Source organism: Pseudophryne corroboree, chromosome 3 (genome assembly GCF_028390025.1).
Source record: "Pseudophryne corroboree isolate aPseCor3 chromosome 3, aPseCor3.hap2, whole genome shotgun sequence".
NCBI classification, from domain to species: Eukaryota; Metazoa; Chordata; class Amphibia; order Anura; family Myobatrachidae; genus Pseudophryne; species Pseudophryne corroboree.
The window spans coordinates 374,785,505-374,802,390 of NC_086446.1; the positions used below are offsets into that span (position 1 = coordinate 374,785,505).

The following is a 16,886-nucleotide window of genomic DNA, read 5'->3' on the forward strand; positions in this document are numbered from 1 at the left end:
TGTAATTTTTCACGGCAGTGTTTTGTGTTTTTTTGCTTTGCACTTCTTAGTAAATGACCGAGATTCATATCTAAACAGGCGTAATTTGACCGATGGTGTATTCATTCGTAATTTTTTACCTGAACTAGCAAAAAATTACGAATGCCCTCATCACTGCCGTGATTAGTGTTTAGTAAATGACCGAGATTAACCGAGATGACACTTTGAAGAAAAAACGGCATCTCGGTCAAAATCGGGAGCTTAGTAAATATACCCCAATGGCTTAATTCCCTAACTACTGTATGTTAATGCTTCAATTCTTTGTTCACAAGACCAACCAGTAGTTTCCATTTTGGTTAGTTTTTATTGCACTAACCAAATGCCGTTTGTACTTTTACACTGAATCTCTCAATATAAAAAAAATAATAGATCAGTTTACAGGGATCAAAACACTTAGATGTGGCTATAAACAATTATCCTCAAAATGAGACAAAAATGTAATTAAAATACACATTTTTAGGACTTTTTCAGCGAAAAAGGATTTATGGAGATTCTTCACAGAGTGTAATTTTGTTATAGATGTAACCCTTAACGGTCGTTGCTGGCGTATAATTTTTTCTTTTCCTAAAGCGGTGCCTCTTCCTTTTTACAGTTGCAGCATCATCTTCTTTGCCAGATTCTTCTGCGACAAGTTCTTCTGCGACAGGTTCTTCTCTGTAAACATAAAATAAGATTTTACTTACCGGTAAATCTATTTCTCGTAGTCCGTAGAGGATGCTGAGGACTCCGTAAGGACCACGGGATAGACGGGCTCCGCAGGAGACATGGGCACTTTAAGAAAGAATTTAGTTCCTGGTGTGCACTGGCTCCTCCCTCTATGCCCCTCCTCCAGACCTCCGTTAGAGAAACTGTGCCCAGAGGAGATGGACAGTACGAGGAAAGGATTTTGTTAATCCAAGGGCAAGATTCATACCAGCCACACCAATCACACCGTATAACTTGTGATAACTACCCAGTTAACAGTATGAAAACAACATATCAGTTCAAGACCGATGCAACTATAACGTAACCCTTATTGAAGCAATAACTATATACAAGTATTGCAGAAGAAGTCCGCACTTGGGACGGGCGCTCAGCATCCTCTACGGACTACGAGAAGTAGATTTACCGGTAAGTAAAATCTTATTTTCTCTAACGTCCTAGAGGATGCTGGGGACTCCGTAAGGACCATGGGGATTATACCAAAGCTCCCAAACGGGCGGGAGAGTGCGGATGACTCTGCAGCCCCGATTGAGCAAACAAGAGGTCCTCCTCAGCCAGGGTACCAAACTTGTAGAACTTAGCAAAAGTGTTTGAACCTGACCAAGTAGCAGCTCGGCACAACTGTAATGCCGAGATCCCTCGGGCAGCCGCCCAAGAAGAGCCCACCTTCCTGGTGGAATGGGCCCTAACAGATTTAAGCAACGGCAATCCAGCCGTAGAATGATCCTGCTGAATGGTGTTACAAATCCAGCGAGCAATAGTCTGATTTGAAGCAGGAGCGCCAAGCTTGTTGGCAGCATACAGGACAAACAGTGATTCTGTTTTTCTGACTCTAACCGTTCTGGCTACGTAAATTTTCAAAGCCCTGACCACATCCAGGGACTTGGGAGTCCTCCAAGTCACGCGTAGCCACAGGCACCACAATAGGCTGGTTCATATGAAAGGATGATACCACCTTAGGCAGGAATTGAGGACGTGTCCGCAACTCCGCTCTATCGACATGGAAAACCAGATAGGGGCTTTTATGAAACAAAGCCGCAATTCCGACACTTGCCTAGCCGAAGCCAAGGCTAATAACATGACCACCTTCCAAGTGAGATATTTTAACTCTACCGTTTTAGGTGGTTCAAACCAGTGTGACTTAAGGAAACACCACGTTAAGGTCCCAGGGCTCCACCAGAGGTACAAAAGGAGGCTGAAAATGCAGCACTCCCTTCACAAAAGTCTGAACTTCTGGGAGAGAAACCAATTCTTTTTGAAAGAAAATGGATAGGGCCGAGATCTGAACCTTAATGGAGCCTAAGTTTTAGGCCCAAATACACTTCAGTTTGTAGGAAGTGAAGGAAACGGCCCAGATGGAATTCTTCCGTAGGAGCATTCCTGGCCTCACACCAAGAAACATATTTTCGCCATATACGGTGATAATGTTTAGATGTCACGTCCTTCCTAGCCTTTATCAGCGCAGGAATGACCTCATCCGGAATGCCTTTTTCCGCTAGGATCCGGTGTTCAACCGCCATGCCATCAAACGCAGCCGCGGTAAGTCTTGGAACAGACATGGGCCCTGTTGCAACAGGTCCTGCCTTAGAGGAAGAGGCCACGGATCTTCTGTAAGCATTTCCCACAGATCCGGATACCAGATCCTTCGTGGCCAATCTGGAACAATGAGTATTGTTCTCACTCCTCCTTTTTCTTATTATTCTCAACCCTTGGGTATGAGAGGAAGGAGGAGGAAATACATAGACTGACTGGAACACCCACTGTGTCACTAGGGCGTCTACCGCTACTGCCTGAGGGTCTCTTGATCAGGCGCAATAACTCTGCAGCTTTTTGTTGAGGCGGGACGCCATCATGTCTATCTGTGGCAGTCCCCACCGAACTGCAATCTGTGCAAAGACTTCCTGATGAAGTCTCCACTCTCCAGGACGTATGTCTGGTGAGGAAGTCTGCTTCCCAGTTGTTCACTTCCGGAATGAACACTGTTGACAGTGCTCTTACATGATTCTCCGCACAGCGAAGAATTCTGGTGGCTTCGCCATCGCCACTCTGCTCCTTGTGCCGCCTTGGCGGTTTACATGAGCTACTGCAGTGACGTTGTCTGACTGGATCAGAACCGGCTGGTCGCGAAGAAAGGTCTCCGCTTGACGTAGGGCGTTGTATATGGCCCTTAGTTCCAATATGTGGATGTGAAGACAAGTCTCTTGACTTGACCAAAAGACCTTGGAAATTTCTACCGTGTGACTGCTCCCCAGCCTCGGAGGCTCGCGTCCGTGGTCACCAGGATCCAGTCCTGAATGCCGAATCTGCGGCCCTCTATAAGGTGAGCACTCTGCAGCCACCACAGGAGAGATACCCTGGCCCTGGGGGATAGGGTGATCAACTGATGAATCTGTAGATGTGACCCGGACCACTTGTCCAGTAGGTCCCATTTGAAGTCCTCGCATGGAAACCTAAGGGAATGTTTTTCCCAGGACTCGAGGGCAGTGATGCACTGACACCTGTCTTGGTTTCAATAGGTCTCTGACTAGAGTCATGAGTTCCTGGGCCTTCTCTATCTGAAGGTAAACCCATTTCTGGTCTGAATCCAGAATCAAACCCAAGAAGGGCAGACGAGTTATAGGAACCAACTGTGACCTCGGGAAAATGAGAATTCTGCCGTGTTGCTGTGACACCTTCAGCGAAAGTGATACGCTGTTGAACAACTGCTCTTTTGATCTCGCCCTTATTAGGAGATCGTCCAAGTATGGGGTAACTGACTCCTTGCTTGCGTAGGAGCACCATTATTTCCGCAAATTACCCTGAAATTGGTAATGACAATCCTGTACTGCAAGTGTCAGGTATGCCTGATGGGGTAGATAAATGGGAACATGAAGGTATGCAGCCTTTATGTCTAAATACACCATCAAATCCCCCCCTTCCAGGCTGGCGATGATCGCTCTGGGCGATTCCACTTTAAATTTGAACCTTTTCCCGTATAGGTTCAGAGATTTTTTAAAAATAGGTCTGACCGAACCGTACAGTTTCGGGACTACAGCCAAAGGTGAGTCATATCGCCTTCCTTGTTGCAGGAGGGGAACCTTGAGCACCACCTGTTGGAGATACAATGTGCGAATTGTATTTAATATTATCTCCTTTTCTGGGGGAGAAGCCGGTAGGTCCGATAAGGAAAAACCGGCGAGGAGGCACCTTTCGAATTCCAGCTTGTAACCCTGAGAAACAATTTTTATTGCCCCGGGATCCACCTGTGAGTGAACTCAGATGTGGCTGAAGAGCCGAAAACGTGCTCCCACTGGGACGGACTCCCTTAGCGGAGCTCCAGCGTCATGCGGTGAATGTAGTAGAGGCCGGGGAGGACTTCTGTTCCTGGGAACTAGCTGTGCCCTGTGCCCTTACCTCTGGTAAGAAAGGACGCTCCTCGTACTTTGTTATTCTGCGACCGAAAGGACTGCATTTGATAATGTCGTGCTTTCTTAGGCTGTGAGGGAATATAAAGGCAAAAGATCAGAATTACCAGCTATAGCTGTGGAGACCAGGTCCGAGAGCCCTTCTCCACACAATTCCTCAGCCTTGTAAGGTAAACCTTCCATATGCCTCTTTTAGTCGGCATCACCTGTCCATTGCATGTTCCACAGGACACGTCTAGCAGAAATCGACATAGCGTTGACCCTAGAACACAGTAGACTAATGTCTCTTTGGGCATGTTTTATACATATATATATATATATATATATATATATATATATATATATATATATATATATATATATATATATATATATACACACATACATACATACATACATAGCATGTAATGAGGCGGCTCTTAACCTAAGGTGCTTTTTATGAAAATTAAAGCAAGCCATTAAGAGGGTGTGCTGATCATTAATTTGTGGGGTATAGTAGATATATTGTATGATAATAGTTAATTAAACCTTTGGTATTAAGTAGGACACCCTAACATTGATGGTAGTAATTGTCAGCCAAAGGAATTCAATTTTATTTACAGCACAGGCCAGATTGGTCTAATCACACAAACGGTAGCATTGTTTTAGCTTTTCTGTTTTCACAATTTTCGCTCTGATCAATTCTGATTGATATTAATGTATGCTTTTGAGTATATCAGATCGTCTTAATGTTTTTGTGCACTGTATTTGCTGCCTTAGATTTGTATTTTAATAATTGTATTTCAGTATAGTGATCTATGGAGGCAGACATATTGTTTACATGTCTCCATGGTTTCTCTTCCTCAACCACAACGCGTACGCTGGACGGGCCGGCGTGACGTCACTTCCGGCGGGACCGGGAGGACGCGACCGGAAACCGGGCGACGCGGTTGGAGGCGGCGGGTGATACAGAATTCACAAAGGTATTTAAGCACTATATGTTTATTGTTCACATGTATCCTGACGAAGGGGCTGCGTCCCCGAAAGGTAGACCCTACAATAAAATCACAAAAAAGTCTCCGGAGTGCCGCCTCATTACATGCCATATATCTTAGAGGATTGCCTCTACGAGGAGGGCACCGGGAGCAGATTTACAATTGCGGAGGGGACCGCAGGAGTGCCGAGTCATTCTGGAAGGATAGAATATATATATATATATATATATATATATATATATATATATATACATACATATATATATATATAGATAGATAGAGATATATAGATAGAGATATATAGATAGATAGATAGATAGATAGATATAAAATAAGAATGGGCACTCTTAAAAGAAAGATTAGGTACTATATCTGGTGTGCACTGGCTCCTCCCTCTATGCCCCTCCTCCAGACCTCAGTTAGGGAAACTGTGCCCGGAAGAGCTGACATTACTAGGAAAGGATTTGGAATCCAGGGTAAGACTCATACCAGCCACACCAATCACACTGTACAACTCGTGATAACTATACCCAGTCAACAGTATGAACAATAACTGAGCCTCTCTCAACAGATGGCTCATACAATAACCCTTTAGTTAAGCAATAACTATATACATGTATTGCAGAGAGTCCGCACTTGGGACGGGCTCCCAGCATCCACTACGGACTACGAGAAATAGAATTACCGGTGAGTAAATTCTTATTTTCTCTGACGTCCTAGTGGATGCTGGGTACTCCGTAAGTACCATGGGGATTATACCAAAGCTCCCAAACGGGCGGGAGAGTGCGGATGACTCTGCAGCACCGAATGAGCAAACTCAAGGTCCTCCTCAGCCAGGGTATCAAACTTGTAGAATTTTGCAAAAAAGTGTTTGTACCCGACCAAGTAGCAGCTCGGCAAAGTTGTAAAGCCGAGATCCCTCGGGCAGCCGCCCAAGAAGAGCCCACCTTCCTCGTGGAATGGGCTTTCACTGATTTAGGATGCGGCAGTCCAGCCGCAGAATGTGCAAGCTGAATGGTGCTACAGATCCAGCGAGCAATAGTCTGCTTTGAAGCAGGAGCACCCAGCTTGTTGGGTGCATGCAGGATAAATAGCGAGTCAGTTTTTCTGACTCTAGCCGTCCTGGAAACAAAGTTTCAGGGCCCGGACTACGTCCAGCAACTTGGAATCCTCCAAGTCCCTAGTAGCCGCAGGCACCACAATAGGTTGGTTCAAATGAAACGATGATACCACCTTAGGGAGAAATTGGGGACGAGTCCTCCATTCTGCCCTTTCCATATGGAAGATCAGATATGGGCTTTTACCTGACAAAGCCGCCAATTCTGACACACGCCTAGTCCAAGCTAAGGCCAAAAGCATGACCACTTTCCACGTGAGATATTTTAGCTCCACGGTCTTAAGTGGCTCAAACCAGTGGGATTTTAGGAATCCAACACACGTTAAGATCCCAAGGTGCCACTGGAGGCACAAAAGGGGCTGAATATGCAGCACCCCTGTAACAACGTCCGAACTTCAGGCAGTGAAGCCAGTTCTTTTTGAGAGAAAAAGGGATAGGGCCGAAATCTTGGCCTTTATGGATCCTAATTTTAGGCCCATAGTCACTCCTGACTGTAGGAAGTGCAGGAATCGACCCCCCTGGAATTCCTCTGTAGGGCCTTCCCGGCCACACACCAAGCAACCTATTTTCGCCATATACAGTGAAAAAGTCTTCCTGTCACGTCTTTCCTAGCCTTTATCAGCGTAGGAATAACTGCATCCGGAATGCCCTTTTCCGCTGGGATCCGGCGTTCAACCGCCATGCCGTCCAACGCAGCCGCGGTATGTCTTGGATCAGACAGGGTCCCTGTTGCAACATGTCCTGACTGAGAGGCAGAGGTCATGGGTCCTCAGAGCATTTCTTGCAGTCCTTCTTGGCCAATCCGGAGCAAAGAATATTGTTCACACTCCTCCGTTTATTACAATTCTCAGCCCTTGGGTCTGAGAGGAAGAGGAGGGAATATATAGACCGACTGGAACACCCACGGTGTTACTAGTGCGACCACAGCTATCGCCTGAGAGTCCCTTGACCCAGCGTAAAACCTTTTTTATCTATCTTTTTATTGAGGTGGGACGCCATGTAGTCCACCTGAGGCAGTTTCCATCAATTTGCAAAACTGCGTGAAGACTTCCTGATGAAGTCACCACTTTCCCGGGTGGAGGTAGTGTCCACTCCCGGAATGAACACTGCTGACAGTGCGCTTACTTGATTCTCCGCCCAGCTTAGAATTCTGGTGGCTTCTACCCTCGCCACCCTGCTCCTTGTGCCGCCCTGGCGGTTTACATGAGCCCCTGCGGTCTGACTGGATCAGAACCGGTTGGTCGCGAAGCAGGAACTCCGCTTGACTTAGGGCGTTGTATATGGCCCTTAGTTCCAGGATATTGATGTGAAGGCAAGTCTGTTGGCTTGACCACAAACATTGGAATTTTCTTCCCTGTGTAACTGCCCCCCACCCTCGGAGGCTTGCATCCGTGGTCACCAGGACCCAGTCCTGAATGCCGAATCTGCGGCCCTCGAGAAGGTGAGCACTCCGCAGCCACCACAGGAGAGACACCCTGGCCCTGGGGGATAGGGTGATTGACCGATGCATCTGAAGATGTGATCCGGACCACTTGTCCAGTAAGTTCCATTGTCCTTGCATGGAACCAGCCGAAGGGGATGGCCTCGTATGATGCCATCATCCTTTCCAAGACTCGAGTGCAGTGATGCACTGACACCTGTTTTGGTTTTCAATGGATTCCTGACCAGTGTCATGAGCTCCTGAGCTCTCTCTATCGGGAGATAAACCCTCTTCTGGTCTGTGTCTAGGATCATGCCTAGGCGAGGCAGATGAGCTGTAGGAACCAACTGCGACTTTGGAATATATAGAATCCAGTCGTGTTGCCGTTTCACTTCCAGAGAAGGTGATACGCTGTCCAGCAACTGCTCTCTTGATCTCGCTTTTGTGAGGAGATCATCCAAGTATGTGATAATAGTGACACCTTGCTTCCGCAGGAGCACCATCATATCCGCCATTACCTTGAAATTGGTAATGACAATCCCGTACCGCAATTCTGAGGTACGCCTGATGAGGTGGATAAATGGGGACACGAAGGTATGCATCCCTTATGTCCCGATTCATTTCAGGCATGCAATGACCGCTCTTAGCGATTCCATCTTGAACCTGAACCTTTTCAGGTATATGTTCAGGGATTTTAATTCAATATGGGTCTAACGGAACCGTCTGGTTTCGGGATTATAACATGGTCGAATAATAACACCCTCTTGTTGAAGGAGGGGACCCTTGACCACCACCTGTTGAAGATACAATTTTCGAATTGCAGTTAACACTGGCTCCCTCTCTTGGGGGGAAGCCCGCCGGGTCCTCGGTGAGGGGGCATCTTCTCACAGTCCTGCCTGTATCCCTGCGATACAATTTATATTGCCCAGGGATCTAACAGGGAGTGAACCCACTTGTGGCTGAACTTACGAAGGCGTGTCCCCACCGGGCCTAGCTCCGCCTGTGGAGCCCCAGCGACATGCGGTGGATTTTTGTAGAGGCCGGGGAGGACTTCTGTTCCTGGGGACTAGCTGTGTTGTACAGCTTCTTTCCTCTGCCCCCGGCTCTGACAAGAAAGGACGCACCTCAGACTTTGTTTCTTTATTCGAAAAGCTGCATTTAATAATGTCGTGCTTTCCTAGGCTGTGCAGGAATATAAGGCAAAATATCAGAATTACCAGCTATAACTGTGGAGACCAGGCCAGAGAACCTTTCTCCACACAATCCTCAGCCTTCCATATGCCTCTTAAATCGGCATCATCTGTCCAATGTATATTCTACAGGACACGTCAAGCAGAAATCGACATAGCTTTTGTCTCTAGGACCCAGTATACTCATGTCCCTTTGGGCATGCTTTATAATTATATATCTATCACTTAAGACAGCATATTAAAATATTTATATGCATACTAGGGTCTCAATCTCTGCTGATAAGGTACCTGTCCACGCTGCCACAACGCTATAAACCCATGCCGACACAATCGCCGGTCTGGGTAGTATACTAGAATGTGCACGCTATCTGCAGGATCACTGAGAATAGCTAGTGCAAACAGGACACCCAAGGGGAAGATTCTCAACACATCCTGGCCCTAGCGGGGGAAAGGATACAGCCTGAGAATTCTCTTGTGGGAAGCTGCCGTCTCTTGTCTGGAGATTCCCGCTCTTTTTCCTCATGAGAGGAGGGAAATTTACCTCAGCATTCTTCCCCTTAACATGTGTACTCTCGTGTCAGGGACAGAGGAGTTATCAGTGATATGCAAATCATCTTTTATTCCAATAATCATATATTGAATATCTTTTAGCCCTCTTGGCTGTAACTTTGCATTATCGTAGTCGACAGTGGAGTTAAACTCCGTGTCGATACTTTGTTATTTTGGATAGTGGACATAGAGAGACTCTGAAGGACTCTGTGACATAGGGACAGACCAGGGTAGATTTCCTTTCTGTTCCCTAACCTTTTGTGCAATAATTTTACCTCAGCACTTACACATATCCAAACAGGTGTCGGCGTTGTTAACGTAGACACCCTCCCACACACTTATTCGCTCTATCACCTCCTTAGAGGAGCCTTTTACCTCAGACATGTCGACACACACGTACCGACACACCACACACACAGGGGATGCTCTATTTGAAGACAGTTCCCCCACCAGGCCCTTTGGAGAGACAGAGAGAGAGTATGCCAGCACACACCACAGCGCTATATAATACAGGGATGTACACTATACTGAGTGATTTTTCCCCTATAGCAGCTTATATACACAGTTTTGCGCCTAAATTTATGTGCCCCCCTCTCTTTTTTACCCTTTGTGTACCAGGATACTGCAGGGGAGAGCCTGGGGAGCTTCCTTCCAGCTGAGCTGTGAAGAGAAAATGGCGCCGGTGTGCTGAGGAAGAAGGCCCGGCCCCCTCAGCGGCGGGCTTCTGTCCTTTTATGTACTTTAATGGCGGGGGTTAATGCACATATACAGTTTATCAGACTGTATTATGTGCTTTTCGCCAAGTAAGGTAATCTAATTGCTGCCCAGGGCGCGCCCCCCCCCCCCCCCAGCGCCCTGCACCCATCAGTGACCGGAGTGTGTGGTGTGCTAAGGGAGCAATGGCGCACAGCTGCAGTGCTGTGCGCTACCTTAATGAAGACCGGAGTCTTCAGCCGCCGATTTTCAACTTGTCTTCGTTCTTCTGGCTCTGCAAGGGGGACGGCGGCGCGGCTCCAGGACCGGACGACCAAGGACTGGGCCTGTGTTCGATACCTCTGGAGCTAATGGTGTCCAGTAGCCTTAGAAGCCCAAGCTAGCTGCAAGCAGGTAGGTTCGCTTCTCTCCCCTCAGTCCCACATAGCAGTGAGTTTGTTGCCAGCAGATCTCACTGAAAACAAAAAACCTAACAAATACTTTCTTTTCTAGGAAGCTCAGGAGAGCCCCTAGGGTGCATCCAGCTCTGGCCGGGCACAGATACTAACTGAGGTCTGGAGGAGGGGCATAGAGGGAGGAGCCAGTGCACACCAGATATAGTACCTAATCTTTCTTTTAAGAGTGCCCAGTCTCCTGCGGAGCCCGTCTATACCCCATGGTTCTTACGGAGTACCCAGCATCCACTAGGACGTCAGAGAAATATATATATATACATATATATATATATATATATATATATATATACATACACACATATATATATATATATATATATATATATACATACATACATACACACATACATACACACATATACTAGGGTCAATAACATGGTATCCTTATCTAGGTTTCAATCTCCGCTGATAAAGTATCTGTCCACGCTGCTACAGCGCTATAAACCCATGCCGACACAATCGCCGGTCTGAGTAGTGTACCAGAATGTGTGTAAATGGACTTCAAAGTACTTTTACTGCATGCTATCTGCAGGATCCCTGAGGATAGCTGTTAAGTCAGCGCTACCTTTTGGGTAAACGTGACAAAGCTTTGTCCACCCTAGGTTGAAGATTCCCATCGTATCCTGGCCCTAGTAGAGAAAGGATACTCCCTGAGAATTCTTTGTGGGAATCTGCAGTCTCTTTTCTGGAGATTCCCGCTCTTTTTCTTCATGAGAGGAGGGAAATTTACCTCAGCTTTCTTCCCCTTTAACATGTGTACCCTTGTGTCAGGGACAGATGAGTCATCAGTGATATGCAAAACATCTTTTATTACAATAATCATATATTGAATACTTTTCTGCCAGTTTTGGCTGTAACTTTGCATTATCGTAGTCGACACTGGAGTCAGACTCCGTGTCAATATCAGTGTCTATTAGTTTGGATAGTGAGCGTTGTAAGACTCTGAAGGTCTCTGCGACATAGGGACAGACATGTGTAGATTCACTGTCTGTTCTCACTCTTTTGTGCAATAAATTTACCTTAGCACTTAATTTCACATATCCAATCAGGTGTCGGCGTTGTCGACGGAGACACCACTCACACACACACACACATTTGCTCCATCTCCTCCTTAGGAGAGCCTTTTACCTCAGACATGTCGACACACACGTACCGACACACCACACACTCAGGGAATGCTCATCTCATTCCCCCACAAGGCCCTTTGGAGAGACAGAGAGAGTATGCCAGCACACAACCCAGCGCTATATGACCCAGGAAAAAACACAGCAATTTAATGTTTACCCAGTAGCGCTGTTATTATCTGCGCCGAATTATGTGCCCCCCCTCTTCTTTAAAACCCTCTCTTCTACCGTGGTATAAGCAGGGGAGAGTCCGGGGAGCTTCCTCTCACTGGTGCTGTGGAGGAAAAACATGGTGCTGGTGAGTGCTGAGGGAGAAGCCCCGCCCCCTCAACGGTGGGCTTCTGTCCCGCTAAAAGTGTAAAATTGGCGGGGGCTCATGCATATATACAGTGTCCAGCTGTATATATGCTCCTTTTGCTAAATAAGAGGTTTATATTGCTGCCCAGGGCGCCCCCCCCCCTGCGCCCTGCATCCTTACAGTGACCGGAGTATGTGAGGTGTGTGGGAGCAATGGCGCACAGCTGCAGTGCGTTACCTCAGTGTAGATCATGAAGTCTTCTGCCGCCTGTGAAGTCTTTTCTTCTCATACTCACCCGGCTTCTATCTTCTGGCTCTGCGAGGGGGACGGCGGCGCGGCTCTGAGACGGACGGCGAGGGTGAGATCCTGCGTACCAATCCCTAATGGTGTCCAGTAGCCTAAGAAGCAGGACCTAGCTTCAGAGAGTAGGGCTGCTTCTCTCCCCTCAGTCCCTCGATGCAGGGAGTCTGTTGCCAGCAGAGCTCCCTGAAAATAAAAAACCTAACAAAATACTTTCTATCAGTAAACTCAGGAGAGCTCACTGAAAAGCACCCAGCTCGTCTGGGCACAGTATCAAACTGAGTTCTGGAGGAGGGGCATAGAGGGAGGAGCCAGTGCACACCAGGAACTAAATTCTTTCTTAAAGTGCCCATGTCTCCTGCGGAGTCAGTCTATCCCGTGGTCCTTACGGAGTCCCCAGCATCCTCTAGGACGTTAGAGAAATGACCGTCAGAAAAAAAAAAAAACACCACAAAAGTGAGTCTTCTGGTCTTCACATCCAAGACACGCATACACACAAGTCACCTGATTTTCCCCACATTACACTCATACTCCTGCATCTCTCTTTGGAAATCTTCTATGTATTTCATCTGGAAAGGAAACAGGACATCTTGGGTCATCTACACTTCAGCAAAAGGTTACAGTGTTCTCTTTCCCTATTCACCAAAGCCATCTGCCTCTTCTCTACAAATCTTACATATTGTACCTTTTCTTCCTCAGATAGCTCTTTATACTTTTGGGACAAAGTCCTGGATAGATCAATGTGGCTCATTTCTGGATGTTTCTTCTCATACTGCGCTTTGTGCTCTACGAAAAAGCGTAGATAAGGTGACAAGGGCTTCTTGGAAACTGGTGGACCTTTCTGGAAAGTTGTGATAGAAAATAGGTATCAACAAACTATTCATTTCAAGGACTTTAAATTAGATGTACATAAAGGTCACACTTCAGACGTTTCTCATATGGTGTAAAAAGAGGAATTTGGTACTTACCGATAAATCCATTTCTCTGAAACCACTCGGGGACACTGGAATCCTAAATAGCTGGGGGTATGAAGAATCGAGACTGGAGGTGCACAATATATGTAAATCAATTGCAGTGCACAGCTGGCTCCTCCCCTTTCAAGCCCTCCTCCCTTCAGTTTGGAAAATTGTATGGCGTGAAGAGGGAACATGAAACAAACAAACATTCAGGAAGGAACCATACACGTGGTGTTCATTTTGAAAACTAATCAAACTAAACTTAAGAAAACCAGATTAGGCAAATTAACAACACACAGGCAGGCAGCACCAAGGTGGGCGTCCAGTGTCCCAGAGTAGATTCAGAGAAATAGATTTATCGTTAAGTACCAAAATCCTCTTTTCTCTATCATCCACTAGGGGACACTGGAATCCTAAACAGCTGGGGACGTCCCACAGTAAACGTGTGAGCGGAAGACCACATTGCAGCTCTACAAAGTTAACCCATTGAGGCTCCTCTGGCAGCCACACAAGAAGCTCCTACCGACCTGGTGGTATGAGCACTCACCCGAAATGGGACACTTTCCAGTAGCGATAGAAGCCTGTCTAATTGTGAGTGTCTCATCCATCTTGACAAAGTTTGTTTTGTCACCGGCCAACCTCTTTTTGGCCCATTATACAATACAAACAAAACATCTGACCGTCTAAGGGAACTAGTTGCCCGTGAAAACTCAAAACCACCTAGGGTAGAAACGTCGCCTTAGTACGAAGTTCTGCTCTATCCTCGTGGAAAACCAAACAAGAACTCTTTCAAGATAGGGCTCCTAACTCTGAAACCCTCCTTGCCGAAGTCAATGTAAGCAACAAAACAGTCTTCCAGGACACATTTCAGGTCTGCTCTTTCCAAAGGCTCGAAAAGGTCAGATATTAAAAATTCTAAAACCAGGTTTAAATCCCACGAAGCCATGGGGGGACGAAAGGGTTGCTGAAGCCTCAACACTCCCTGTAAAAATGTCTGTATCTCCTGTAAGGAAGCAAGACATTGTTGAAAGAAAATAGACAGGGCAGAGACTTGAACCTTCAAATGATCCCAATCTCAAACCTCCTTCCAAACCAGCTTGAAGAAAACGCAATCTTTAAAAAAAAAAAAAAAAACTGGCGTTCCAACCCCTAGGCTGGCACCAATCCATGTACCTTTTCCAAATTCTATGGTAGTGAGCCGCAGTAACCGCCTTCCTTGCTGCTAACATTGTAGGGATAGCTAAACTGGGAATACGCTTTTCCCTTAGTATCTTGGCCTCAAGAGCCATGCCGTTAAACGAAGACACTTCAGATTTGGATGCAGGAATGGACCCTGTGACAAATCTTCCCTCTGTGGCAACCTCCAAGGCTCCTCCGCTAGGAGACCCCTCAGATCCGAGTACCAACTTCTGCGAGGCCAGTCCAGAGCCAATAGGGTTACCCACGCTCTTTCCCGTTTTACCTTCTTTAATACTCGTGGTAGGAGAGGAAGTGGTGGAAATCTGTATACCAGATCGTAAAGCCAGTGAATCGACAGCGCATCCACTGCCTCTGCCGCTGGGTCTTGTGTCCTGGTCACATATCTCGGAAGTTGAGGATTGTGTCGGGATGCCATTAGAGCCACCTGTGGTAACCCCCACCTTCTTACTACTGCGTTGAAGACCTGGGGGTGTAGACTCCACCCTCCTGGGTGCATGTCTTGGCAACTGAGATAATCCGCCTCCCAGTTGTCTACTCCGTAAATGAAGACTGCTGACAGAATTAGGTCGCGTTTTTCTGCCTAGGACAGAATTCTTGTTGCTTCCTTTAGGGACATCAGACTCTTCGTTCCACCCTTGTGGTTTATATAAGCTGCAGCTGTGACATTATTGGATTGAATTCTCACGTGTTGATTTCTTACTAGACTCTCTGCTTGAAAGACAGCTCAAAGTCCAATACATTTATGGGAAGACTGCTCTCGTACTGGGACCATCTCCCCTGAAACTGGTGTTTGTCCAGAACTGCATCCCAACCTCTGATACTTTCATCCGTCGTCAAGATAATCCAATCCCAGATTCTGAAACGCTTCCTCATTGCTAGGTTTCTGTGGTGGATCTACCACCAAGTCAATGAAATTCTGGTTTGAGACGACAGGCGAATCTTCCTGTGAAGAAAAAGATGCATGCCTGCCCCCTGTGAGATCAGGTCCGCCTGAACATTCTTGAGTGAAGTCTGCCGTACTGAATCGCTTCAAAAGATGCTACCATCTTCCCCAGAAGATGTGATAGTGGTCCTTCTCAACTGCAAGCCTCAGATACGCTTGATGTGGCATCCAAATTGGAACATGGAGGTACGAGTCCTTTATGTCAATAGACACCATGAATTCCTCTTGTTCCAACCCTGCTATGACTGACTATTCCATTTTGTAACGGTAAAATGTTAGAAATTGGTTTAACACCTTCAGGTTTTGAATGGGTCTGACCGAACCATCTGGTTTGGGTACCACAAAAAGATTTTAATAAAATCCTGTTCCTCTTTGTGGTACTGGGACTTTGACCTCTGATAGGAGCAACCTATGGATAGCGGATTTCAATGCCGTTACCTTTTGATGGCACGGAGGTAGACCCGTAGTGAAGTATTGACTTTGAGGACGTATGAGAAACTATTTTGTAACCCTGGGATATAATATTGTTGACCCAGATCTCAGGAGTGGTTTCGGCCCAGGCTTCCCGAAACCCTGTCAACCGGGGGCCCAAGGGACACTGAATGGGAAATTCTGTTTCAGGAAAAAAATACTACAGAGAAATGGGATGTATTAAAATTACTGCTAGTTAAAAATACTCTCAAATGTATTCCCACAAGCAGCAAAAAAAGGAATAAAAATCTCAAACCAATGTGGCTTAACAAAAATATAAAGGAACTAATGGGCAAAAAAAGACGAGCATTTAAAAAATACAAATCTGAGGGGGATGCAGAGTCATTTCAGCACTATAAGGATTCTAACAAAATTGCAATAAAAGGAATAAGAGCGGCTAAAGTAGAAACTGAAAAACTAGTGGCAAAGGAAAGCAAAGCAAATCCCAACATTTTTTTTAAATATATCAACAGCAAGAGATTAAAGAAGATGAGTATAGGCTCTTTAAAAGACAAGTTGGGAGTCTTAATCAAAAATGATGACCTAGCGAACAAAATAATGGAGTTTTTTTTCAACTGTATTTACCAGAGAGGACCAAATGCAGGGTCTAACACAATCTCAACAAAGATAATGTCCCACCTCTAAATGCTTATTTTAGTGAGGAGGTAGTCTGTGACTGATTACAAAATTTAAAGATTAATAAGTCGCCCGGTCCCAATGGAAATCACCCAAGGGTTCTTATTGAGCTGCATGCTGAACTAGCAAGACCACTATTTTTGATCTTCATGGATTCAGTTAAATCAGGTATGGGTCCCAAAGACTGGCGTATAGCAGAGGTAGTGCCGATATTCAAAAAGGGGAGCAAAGCTGAACCAGGTAATTATAGACTAGTTAGTCTTACATCTATAGTGGGGAAAGTATTGGAAGGTATTCTAAGGGATAGTATTCAGAAGTTCCTTGAAGCCAATAAGGTCATTAAAAAGGAACCAACATGGATTTGTGAAGGACAGATCATGTCAAACCAACTTAC

General features: G+C 46.0%; 1 protein-coding gene across 2 annotated transcripts in view; it reads right to left on the bottom strand.

Moving 5' to 3' along the window:
- Positions 1 to 323: 323 nt before the first annotated feature.
- Positions 324 to 16,886, bottom strand: part of LOC135055639 (nucleolar transcription factor 1-A-like) — a 154,498-nt gene continuing 137,935 nt past the window's right edge. For both annotated transcript variants that reach the window (XM_063959936.1, XM_063959935.1), the window contains 3 exons: positions 12,972 to 13,127; positions 12,791 to 12,855; positions 324 to 693 (listed from right to left, as the gene is read on the bottom strand). In XM_063959936.1, the coding sequence (XP_063816006.1) occupies positions 522 to 693; positions 12,791 to 12,855; positions 12,972 to 13,127 (393 nt within the window). In that variant the 3' untranslated portion in view covers positions 324 to 521. The remainder of the gene's footprint in view (positions 694 to 12,790; positions 12,856 to 12,971; positions 13,128 to 16,886) is intronic.